The sequence below is a fragment of the Cynara cardunculus genome, unplaced genomic scaffold (assembly GCF_001531365.2).
Source record: "Cynara cardunculus var. scolymus isolate 2C unplaced genomic scaffold, CcrdV1 Un_Scaffold_1013, whole genome shotgun sequence".
NCBI lineage: Eukaryota > Viridiplantae > Streptophyta > Magnoliopsida > Asterales > Asteraceae > Cynara > Cynara cardunculus.
Window position 1 is genome coordinate 63,545 of NW_020200663.1, and position 11,862 is coordinate 75,406.

The 11,862-nt window shown below is 35.3% G+C and overlaps 2 protein-coding genes across 2 annotated transcripts; both read right to left on the reverse strand.

Moving 5' to 3' along the window:
- Positions 1-1,651: 1,651 nt before the first annotated feature.
- LOC112502177 (E3 ubiquitin-protein ligase RNF165-like) lies at positions 1,652-4,514 on the reverse strand. Its single transcript, XM_025106017.1, has 4 exons — positions 4,448-4,514; positions 3,295-3,435; positions 3,102-3,172; positions 1,652-2,432 (listed from the first exon to the last, which is right to left on the reverse strand). The coding sequence occupies exons 2-4, from the start codon at positions 3,421-3,423 to the stop codon at positions 1,919-1,921; spliced, it is 714 nt and encodes a 237-aa protein (XP_024961785.1). The 5' UTR covers positions 3,424-3,435; positions 4,448-4,514; the 3' UTR covers positions 1,652-1,918.
- Positions 4,262-5,731, reverse strand: LOC112502176 (F-box protein At3g07870-like). The gene is made up of 2 exons (XM_025106016.1): positions 4,431-5,731; positions 4,262-4,276 (listed from the first exon to the last, which is right to left on the reverse strand). The coding sequence occupies exon 1, from the start codon at positions 5,680-5,682 to the stop codon at positions 4,435-4,437; it is 1,248 nt and encodes a 415-aa protein (XP_024961784.1). The 5' UTR covers positions 5,683-5,731; the 3' UTR covers positions 4,262-4,276; positions 4,431-4,434.
- Between the last annotated feature and the right edge of the window lie 6,131 nt (positions 5,732-11,862).

An 11,862-nucleotide genomic window follows, 5' to 3' on the forward strand; every position in this document is an offset into this window, starting at 1 on the left:
CTGAACCACGACTGACCACCACCATCTGAACCACCACGGACCACCATGGATCTGAACCACTACTGACCACCGCCATCTGAACCACTACAGACCACCACCGATCTGAACCACCGCCGACCACCATTGATTTAGTAACGTTCTTTCGCTTTTGGTTATATTTCGGTTGTGTATTTTATATTGTTTTACGAATTAAATAATTATTTTATTAAAATATTTTTAGTTTTAAAAAAATTAAAATTTTCAAAAAAAAGGGCCTCTTGGTCATTTACCAATATTTCATTCTAATTCCAAAGCTACATCCTGTGAACCAAACAGACATATTTCAATTCTTTAACAGGTGGTCAAACCTGACAACATTCCATTACAATTCCTTCAAAGTCAAATTCCTTAAACAGATTTCATTCCATCTAAAAACATTTTTCGAACAAAACATCACCTTAATAAGTTACTAAGGTTCGGATGTCAATTCTTTTGAGTTATATATGGTGGGTGTTGTTCATCGGATATACTCATTACAAGACAAGTTTTAAGATTTTCTTCAAAGTGTTTTATCGGATGGTAAATGTATTATTTACAAATCCGATGATTAAGACCAACAACGTGAATGTGTTTTTCTTTTACTTTTTTTATATATAATCTATGGCTTGTTAAATCAAATATTCACGATTCTAACACTGAAGGGGGAATTACCACAAGTTGAAGGTGAGAAAGATTTTGAATTCAATTTCGATGGCGAAAATAAATGATGAAGAATTACATGGAAGGATAATTTCTTTATAAGACATCTAATCTAATCTAACTAGTTTTTAATAAATAATTATTAGAATTTTAGATTAGAGATATATGAATTATGAAACCATTAGTAAAACATTCTTTTTATTATGTTATCTTGATATCGTTTTTGTAAATTTTGTATATTTGATATTAAACTATCAGTGTATGGTTCTTCTTTTGTTTATAGTTTTATCTGAATTTAATTTGTTTATCATTATTGTTCAATAGATTGATTGACATAGACATCTATATATATATATATATACTATATATATTGATTTGTCGCCTAAGTCACATCCTAAAGAGCATCACGGTTTTGTCTTAACTCGTAAGACTTGAGGCTTGACCTTGCCGCCACACCATATTTCACGCAACTTAGAACCTTACACAAAACTCATCAAGCATAATAAGTCCTCAAGAGGGTGTTTATAACATCTTAGGGGAATCCCACTCTGTTGATTACAAGGAGGATTCTTGGAAGGCATGATGATGATGTTAGAAATTTAAGTGAGGGAGTTTGTAACACGTACAAATGCATAAAGAAGTAGATTTTGTAAGCTTCCTATAAGTTCAAATTTATGGGTTACCAATAATTTTCACCAAGTTTTTAACTGATTTGGAGACTATTGGGTCGACCAACTACTTTAGGCTATGGGTCGTTACACATTTACGGATTTGGGTCGGACCTAACATATTCTTTTTTTTTTTTACCAACATGCCTAATATAGCAAACACAAGCCATTTTATGTAGGTTTGATAACTTGTTCTCACCCGTCCTTTAAACGGGCCTGACTTGCAAACAGATAAATGTGACTAAAAATCGTTTAGATTTTTTAGAAAATAAAAATTACATAAAATCACATATTATGTAAAAAATTGAATACATAATAATCTTTCCAACAAAATAAAAACCAAACAAGATCAATTGAGGTAATTATGTTTTTATCCTCACGTAGGTTTTTTTTTCACAGGATGTTTAAATCAGTGTGTAAACCTCGACTAATTTCTTTGAATCCTGAAGATACCAACCTAGAAAATCTTCAGTGGCTTTGGAGGGATTCGTACCAGTGACCTTTTGGGAAACGGCCCCAAAGGTTCAACCCTTATTACCGGTGAGCTACCCCTTAGCTTGAGCCGAACCAGATTAACCCCTAGCTTCCATGGTTCTTATAAAAGCCATAAACTCTCTTTCAAATGCCTCATTGCGCAAACCACCATTGTTACTGGTGCGACCCCCTTCACGCTCGTTAGTCGGGTCACCGATCACAAACCTACAAACAGGACATTGACCACGGCTCTTCACCCATGGTACAATGCAGTTGTCATGAAACATATGATGACATGGTGTCAGAGTCACCGTTTCCCTTGGCTCGAAGTCATCTAAGCAGACAGCACATCTCTTGCCATCTTCGTTGTTCCTGCTTTCTTGTGATTTGGCTCTAGATTTATAATCATCGTTATTATATTGGCTTAATCGTTGTACTCCAGGGTTGTAGACCTCTCTCCTAAGTTTCTCGACCCCATTATTATGGTCATTGCCCGTTGATATAGGATTAATTGCCCTAGGGGATTGGTGGGTGAATCTTGGCCTCGGGTGTACATCTCTTGGCATATTGGTGTCTCGGGGCAGGTTTTGCATCGGAGGTTGAGACATGGCCCTGAAATATCCCCAAAGAGTATTAGGAAACGAGGGGGTGAAACCTTTGTCGTCTTTCTTTTAGTGCACATCTAGTAATTCACTGAATAAATGAAAATTAACCAAACCAAATTGACCGGGTATGCATGCATATCCTCTAGCCAAAAGGGTAGAGATGTTTTCGTAAAGGCACCTGACTTGTGCAAAAGTGTGAACGAAAAGAATGAAAAACCGAGACTAGTAAATACTCCCTCCATCAAAAAATAATTTCCACATTCCTATTTTAGTTTGTCACAAAATAAGTGTCCTCTTTCCAATTCTATCCTTAATTATGAGGTGAAGAAATTCATTGTTCTCTCTATTATTAAGGTTAAAATTGTCATTTAATTGCTTAAAAACGCAATGATTACACATTTCTAATACCGTGTGCCATTTCATTGAGGACATTTATTTTGGGACGGATGTAATATGCAGCAAAAAATGAAAAAAAAGCACGTTGAAATATATAAAAAGTAAGGAAAATTGCACATCTCTCCATCTATTGTATGACTCTATAACCCTTCCATTCGTTCCTAAGAACTCGTATCGGAGGCCATTCCTGTATTATTCTTAGACAAATGCCAACCACTTAAGCAAGCATACTAGGGAAAAAATTTATAAATCGAAACATCACATACGATCTAGGACTTACCTAGTAAATGAAGGCATCATATACGCTCTGTCCTGAATGGACCCAAACGGACCCATTGGACTTCCGACAGCCTGCAAATTTTTTACAAGACACAATGAACTAAAACAATGAGTTTTCTTGTGTCACATGTTTCAAGATTTCCAAATTAACGTAATCAAAATTCAGAAGATTGAAAGCGATAACGACTACTTACAGGCATAGAGCGAGGAACAAGTGATATTGAAGAAACATGAATCCTATCGTAGGGGACATCATCATATACTTCATACGTATGCTGCTGCCAATAGCCCATGTTCAAGGTATTGTTGGTACGGCTGTTCATGTTAGAAGAACGCTGCTAGACAAAGATGGTATGCACAAATTACACCAGCATTTCACTTTTTTTTCAACGTACGAGGATTTTATAAGGAATTAAAGTTACTTCTACATTTGGAATTGATTCCTTCCGTTTTCTTAATTGTTTGAAGCCTGCTTTATTCTCTTTTCATGGTGTTGGATGTAGCTGTAAAAGCAACACTTATGGTAGGTTACAGTGAAGGTATCTTATTCTTGTCTTATTGCAAAAAACTAACGATTTATATACATCATACGTAACACAAGAATATTGACGCATAAAACAAACCAAAAACACCGTGTATGTCCCACTCAGAAGTAGGGTCGGAAGGTGAGATGTATGCAGGCCTGTCATCTACCCAAAAGTAGAGTAGAACGGCTGTTTCTATGAAGACAAATATTGACATATCATTATCATAATCTTTACTATATCGTAAAGAATTGGGCATAAACTCCTAAAAACAACTTATTGAGCTTTAAAATCTAAAATATTTAAATTATAATAATATTTTGAATTAAACAAATTATACCAAAAAATGAGAATTTTATAATCTTCAAATTAGCAAAGCATCTTCAACCACTTGTGATTTCTATTTTCATCTAACATAAATTTCATATTTTCTATCTTAACGTGAAGTTATACAAAATTTTCATTTTTGGTATACGACAAAATCTTAATCCCGCGCAAGTATGATATAAGAAGAAACATTTAATTGACTAAAAATATTATGTCGATATAAGAAGTCGCACCTCTTAACCGTTGATTCGACGGGCATCTAAAAATCAAGAAGCAAAAATATCAGCTTTCTTTTAAACAATGCACTACCATTTGATACCACTTTCTGGCCAGTTAAAGAAAACATGATATAACCAACAAAGTATATTATGGGCTGCAAACAGCATATTGTATATGAAATAGCTTCAACAACTAGAACATGATAACTTTGGTAGTAATCTAAAGGAAACATTTAATCAAAGATAAAGATCAGCCGTTACAGAGTTACTGGACTGACAGGTCCATCTTTCGAACAAAGAAGATGTCTGGAACCACAGCCGATAAATTGGTCCTTTCTGCTATCTTCCCTCCCTTGATCGGCAGCAAACTTCCAACATGATTGAACACATCAGACCAACAAGGAACCCCATGATTGCCCAGATTCTTGATGCTTTGCGAATCCGGATCATACAAAACCAGCTGATTGTTATCTTTCTCCAACAAAAACTCACCTTTCAATCCACACCCCAATGTCCTTCCTACTTCAGTTTGGAGTTCAAATGATCTATATTTGGTCCATGATGAAACCACCCCATATTCTTTCATCACCCATACTTCAAACCTCTTTCCAGATCCATTCCCAGATGAACCGATCACCGCTAGTGATTCCTTCATCCCTGCCACAGTCCAACTGGTTTTAGACTCACCATCACAGTCACTAAAATCAAAGCCTGGGGGCATGATGTAACTAAAAGCCTCCCTACAGATATCAAAACACACAATCAGCTTCTTTCCATGCATCTCCTCAAACCCTATAGCTGTCCAATGGAATTTCCCTTTCAGAAACACACTACAGGCCGCTTCAAAGATCAAGAACTGCACACGGGTCTTAATCTCCTTCCATGAATTAGTATTTAACGAGTATATCTCCACTTGGTTCAATGGGTAACCGTAATACACAATCCTCAAAACCTTGTAATCATTGGTAGCCTCATCATATCCATACCCTAAAACGACCTTAATGGGACCAGATTTTGGTCGATCAATCGTGGATACAGGGAGGTCTTTGAAAACCCTAGTAGCAGGATTCCATAGCAAGATAATCGACGCAATCGGCAAAATACTCAAACAAATCAACCCGTTAACAGTCCCACAGACGCGTAAGGGTTTTGAAATGCTGAGGAACGGGATGTCGAGTCCAATGGGGATCTTGATTGATTTCTCCGATTCCGATAGAAGCAAGCCGACGTTACGATTAGATGTGGCGTCGAACGAGGATTTGTAAGGACTAAAGAGGAAAGACGCATCAAGTCCATCAACATCAGGGTTTGCTTTTTGATTTTGGAAATGTTTGGCTATGAAATTAGGGTTTTGAAAAAGGGCGTACCAAGATTTAGAGACAGATTTGAAACGGAGGATATACCTGACGGGAAGACGAGAGAGGATGTCGATGATTACATCTTTAGGTAGCTCTTTCGACATGGGTATTGCAGGTATATTCTGTAATGGATTTTGGTCGAGCATCGTCTCCATGGAGCTACTTCTTCACTGTCCAATGTGCAGCATTGGTTCCGATGGAATACACGATAACTTTTCTCTGAGTGCTGTAAGATAATCGTTTTAAAAACAGGGGCAAATTTTATCTTTCCGACAATTTTTTATCTATAATTTTAATATTTTTTTTCTATTAGAAATTAAAAGTTTTAACCATAAGATGATGTTTGATTGGTTTGAGTTTGACTCCAAAGATCAAAAGTATCAAGAGGTCTCAGGTTCAAATCCAAAAAGGAATAAAAATCCTCTTATGACCACAAAGATTCAAATGCGGTGACTCCAAGCTATCTATAAAACAGGTGGCCGTTTTAAGATTAGTCGGCTCGCATAACGTATTGAATATTTAGGTTAATAAAAAAAAGTTTTAAAAGAAATGATGTTTAAAATATTTATAAATTTATTGTTTGAATACATTTTTTCCTTAATTAAAATAATAATAATTCAATCTTATCGATTTTTTTATATAAGTTTTATAAAATTTTCTAAACTTTAATTTTTTTTTTTTGGTTATTCTATTTACATCGCTTTCTATTTACTTTTTGGTTATTAAAAAAAAGTGGCAACTGTAACACTTAATACTAAATATTGTTAGTATTTCAACAGCTGTTGTGCAATAGCGATAATATCATTTTCAAAAGAAATGTTATAGACTAAAATTTAAAGTTATCTTCTAAAAAAATTACGCAAATTTGTATGACAACTACTCATTAACATTAAAAGTTTTTAAGAGGAGTTGATAATAATCTTATAACCATATGCTAATTTAAGTTATCTAATTATGCTCGAGAACGGTGTTGCAAAGTACTCTAGAAATGTTTGACTAATGTTAGTAGTTTATTTAATTAAAAATCACAATTTTAACTGAAATCTCATCTAAGGTGACAAAATCACGATTTTAATTTTGTAACAAATGTAATTGAAATCTCATTTGAAGTTATGAAAAAGAAACGTTTTATAATATTTCAAGTGAAAATTAGAGGAATGTGTAAGTTATAGCAAAGATAGTGGAAGTTCAAGGTAATGCATGAAAAACCACGTCACCAAGCTAAGATAATTGGTTTTACCTCATAAAAAAATAAAATTAATATCAAGTGAGGTCGTTAATTCACATATCAGATATTAAATTGATAAAAATGTTACACTTCATAGTAACATTCTATAATATTTGAATTGTAATCCGAGGGGTGTGTCAAACCTTGATAGTAATAACACCAAGACAACAGATAAATAACTACATCATGTTGCCAAATCATCATCTTTGGTTTCACTTTTATATTTGCACTATAATTTTTACCATTTAATTCGTTTTTATTCCAACCATGATATAAATTTCAATGATGGTCATCCAAAATAAGAGAACCTGATGAGACAAATCCCATGATTTGAAAGAAAAACATCCAATCCACTTTTCTTATGAACTTCACTTTGTTTAAATCTTTCAACTTTTCATCAATGTGGGACAACCAAAAAAACTCATCAATAATTCATCATTTGAAAATACTCAATTCTCATGGTGTCACCTCAATACCCCAAGATTTTCTTTTATATGTATAAAGATAAAGATAAAGATTTTTTTAATTTGATTGATTTTGATCTTAACCATGGTTATAGATTTCAAAGAGGGTCATCAAAAGTAAGACAACCCTATAAGACAAACCCTTTGAATCGACACAAAGACACCAATCTATCTTTTTATACACTTCACTTTGTTCAAATCTTTCAACTCTTCACAAATGTGGAACAACTAAAACTCACCCACAATTAACCATTTGAGAATATTCAATTCTCATTATGCCATCTCAATATCTCAAAATTTTATTTTTATAATTCCCATGATGCCACCTCATCACCCCAATGTTTTACCTTTTTATATATAAAGATATAATAATATAATATAATTAATTTTGCACTATAATTTTTACCATTTAGTTTGTTTGGTTTCCAACCATGGTTATAGATTTCAAAGAGGGTCATCCAAAATAAGACAAACTTATGAGGCAAATCTCATTATTTGACACAAAGACATTCAATTCACTTTCTTATCCATTTCATTTCTTTTAAATCTTTCAACTCTTCACTAATACAGGACAACTAAAACTCAAGTACAATCCAACATTTGAAAATACTCAATTCTCATGGTGCCACCTCAATATTCCAAAATTTTCCTTATCTATACTATATTATAAAACATTTAACAAAAAACTCTTAAAAACTATCTTTTATGTACGAAGTACTGTTTATTAATACATATTACTTAAAATTTAAGATTACAAGTAAATTGTGCATAAGTACAACTTATTAAAACTGCATATTTGAATTCGATTATATTATTAAACCTAAATTAAATTACTTCATTACATAAAATTAAATTATGATAAAAAATTTGAATTAAGAAAATTACACCAAAAATAAGAATTTTTAAAAAGGTTAATTTGATACTGATATCGATATGTATATTTTTTTAAATTTTATGATATTGGAACATCCCCCGTCCCCGTAGTCCGGAACGGGCGGTGTCACTAACGGGACTTAATTCAAAAAACACAAACATTACAAAACTACTAATAAACTCTAAACGTAGATTAACTTTTAAAACATACTTTACAACCTAAAGTATTACATTCTAACAACTATTTATAAGCTTAGAATATATACACCTACAAACGAGTTTACCAACTCCAAAAAGTCAAACGCTCGATCTCAAGTCTCGTCTCTTATCAGTATCATTTAGAACCTGCCGTGTCAGAAAACAAGAACACGGCTGAGCACGGGGCTCAGTGAACATATTGTAATATAAACTTGAAATAATAATATGTAACATCGATAATAAAGTGGAAGACTTAAAAATCAATTAAACTGAAGTAATAGAAATCAAGACATTTCACATTCTCATTTCAAAACATCATTTAAACAAAATCCGTTAGTTCTTGTAGTGTTCGTGGGGTGGCCAAACCACACAAACTATCGGGCCGGCATGCGGGCACCTCGTGAATTTAACCACAGTCACATGTGGGTAATATTAGGATCGATCCATCCGCCCTGGAGCCAATAAAATCGGCCTAGTCCACAAGGTGGGTTCACGTAAGCCACTATTGGGCCTAACCCTGTGGACCGAGTTCACATGCATGACGCCATGACTACAAAGCCACCATAACAGACATCCCAAATAATGTGCCCATTAATTGAGTTGTTCTGAAAACCAATAAAACTAAACATGTGCCACTACCCGGATGACGTTCATAAAAAGTCAAGCTTCAAAGTACTTCATAAAACTCGAAACTACTTCAAAATATGAGAATCAATTTAACAAACTTGAAAGATTCAAACATACACTTCAACAGACTAAACTCAAGTGTTCACGATAAAGATTCAAGAGTTTACGATGGAGATTCAAGAGTTTATATATATATATATATATATATATATATATATACACGTAATTTATTGACCACTTTTAAGTGATCAATCACAAAGTGGTGAACCATCGTTACGAAGGGTCAACTACAACAACTAGTTGCCCAAGAATCAAAGAAAATGAAATACGTACCTTAGGCGGAATAGAGAAGTAAAACACGATCAAACGAGATTCACGGTAAAGTTCGACTTGTTCACGTGCCTAACGAATGCGCAAATCGTTTATTACTTAAACGACGTAAAATCATATCCTAATTATACTAATAAAATACTTAGGTCCTACATGTTTATAAATAACATAAACTTCAAACGGGACAGCCGGATATGCATTAACAAATCGACTCAACACTTGGCTTTATATAATTCCGTTTCGACTTTAACAACTTTTGACCCTCATTTTCGAGAGCATTTTTACCCCACTTAGAGGTAAACACAGAAAATACTATCTAAATAAAAGTTGTAGTATGATATGCGATGAAACTACCGGTTTTAGAATCACCTCATTTGGATTATCCATCTATTTTATACGAATTTTATAAAACAATAGATTAATCCTAAATACAGTGCAAACAACCCCGAAAATACACTGTTTCGAGCCACTTGGAATCATAACTGGATTTTCGACCCTACATGAAAGTTGTAGTATACACTAAGGGATTCACTACAAAAATGCAGAGTATCAGCGAGGGAAAAATCCCTCGCAAACCCCTCGCTGAAAGGGCAATCCGTCGATGATACTCCGTCGGTCAAATAGTCATAGGTAATACTATCAGCGACGGATTTGCGAGAGACACTTTCAGCGACGGATCAGCGAGGGATAGTTTCAGCGACGGATCAGCGACGGATCTGCGAGGGAACCTTCAGCGACGGATCTGCGACGGAACCTTCAGCGACGGATCTGCGACGGGATTTTAGAGGGCTTTCAGCGACGGATTTTCCCTCGCTAATCCGTCGCTAATTTGTATAAATTTAAAAAATAAATTTTTTGAAATTGGATAATTCCTGTATTTATTTATAAAAATAACCTGAAAATATTTAACAAACAAAAACTATAAACAAATTTTAATAACCAATTCATACGATTTAAAATATGGATTCATAAAATTTAAAATATTCAAGTCATACAATTTAATATTCGAATACATATAATCTAACCATCGGGAGGTGGAGGAGTTGGGAAAACGTATCCTGACTACCGCATAAACGTAGCAAAATGCTCCGATAATGCGGCCTGTTGGGCTAATGCAGCAGCTTGTCTGACCTGTTCGGCCTCCAAATCTGCCCTCTTCCTCCGTTCGTCCTMCATTTCGGCCAGATGACGTTCCTCCCGTAACTGTGCCTCCTCCTCTACCCTTGCCAACTTATCTCTCAACTCCGCTACCTGTAAATATTAAATATTCGACAAAATCAGTAATTTCTTCCCAAGTTTAGCAATGAGAAAGTTTATAACAATATAACCAACATACCTCCGCTCTTGACTCGTATGATGACCCGCTACTGCTACATTTACCCGTCATAGCATAAGAGGGATCCTGGGTGGTCCCGAAACCAAATATTCGGCATTTCCTCCATCCTCCGACACTTCGTTCCCAAAGAGATGCCTCATCAGGGAGAGGGCTGTCGGTACTAGATTGTGACTCACCCCTAAGCGATTGAAATCGCTCCTATGGTTCACCAAAACAAAAACGGGTGAGGTTATGYATGTAGATATTTTAGCAGCATAACGACTGTAAATCAAACATAACCAATGCATGTATATAACAACTAAGCATTCTAATAATACCAATGTTCGAAGTCACATTCTCAACCTACTTACTTAGCCTAACGTCTGCCCAACAATGGCAGCCCAAACTAATAGCATCACTATGTTTATTGAAATATATTATCTTAAACATACCAAACGTATCTATTAACCAAAGTAATGGTTTTAGAAAACTTACATGAAACCTAGCAGCTTTTGGGTAACTGAACTGAGGAGGATCGGTAGGCGGGTCGGACGAACCTTGATCGAACTTCCGGTTCGTGCAGTGAGTGCACTCAAACACCTTAGTAGCAGTAGGCTCACGACCCATTACTTGTGCCTACATTAGACAATTAGGTTAAGTTGTTACTAACATAAAGAACGAATTACATTTTCAAAAAAGATTAGATACTCACCATCCKKTCTCGATGTTGTGCCGTACTAATCGATCCCCCAGTGTGTCTGGACGACACCCCCTCAAACTGGGTGTTCCGATTGACCCGATTGATCATGGATTTCCTTTTCCAAGTCTTGGTATCCCAAACCTGTTAAAAACAGAGCACATATATAAGAATTAAGTCGGTACACATGGCAGTTCGAAAAGCTTACAATAGAGATGCATACCGTATCAATCATCTGTAGCCAAAACCTGTCTGGTATCCATACGGGATGGTGTAATCTAATCCATGAGAAGTCCTCACCATCCCATTGTTGATCACCAGGATAGGCCTGTGCCACGGCCCAATCACGTGCTGAGCTCATCCAGTCAGAGTACCTGTTGTGCTTGGATTTGGTCCATAAATCATGAACCGTGTCATCCAGCTCAGGTTCCCACTGGATTTTGTTTATTTCCCTCGCTGATCCCTCGCAGATCGGAATTTATTTTTTGCCATTTCCCTCGTTGATCCTTCGCTGATCTGCGAGGGATCAGCGAGGGAATTGTCCTATTTTCTTGATTTTCTTGAATTTTATGTGTTATATTTTTATATTTAGGTATCGTATGT

Excerpts from the sequence above, each read along its gene's own strand:
- LOC112502177 (XM_025106017.1), bottom strand. The coding sequence starts at position 3,423 with ATGAACAGCCGTACCAACAATACCTTGAACATGGGCTATTGGCAGCAG. Across the intron at positions 3,173-3,294 it reads TTGTTCCTCGCTCTATGCCT|GCTGTCGGAAGTCCAATGGG; the intron begins GTAAGTAGTCGT and ends AAAAATTTGCAG. Across the intron at positions 2,433-3,101 it reads ATGATGCCTTCATTTACTAG|GGCCATGTCTCAACCTCCGA; the intron begins GTAAGTCCTAGA and ends GGGATATTTCAG.
- LOC112502176 (XM_025106016.1), bottom strand. The coding sequence starts at position 5,682 with ATGGAGACGATGCTCGACCAAAATCCATTACAGAATATACCTGCAATA.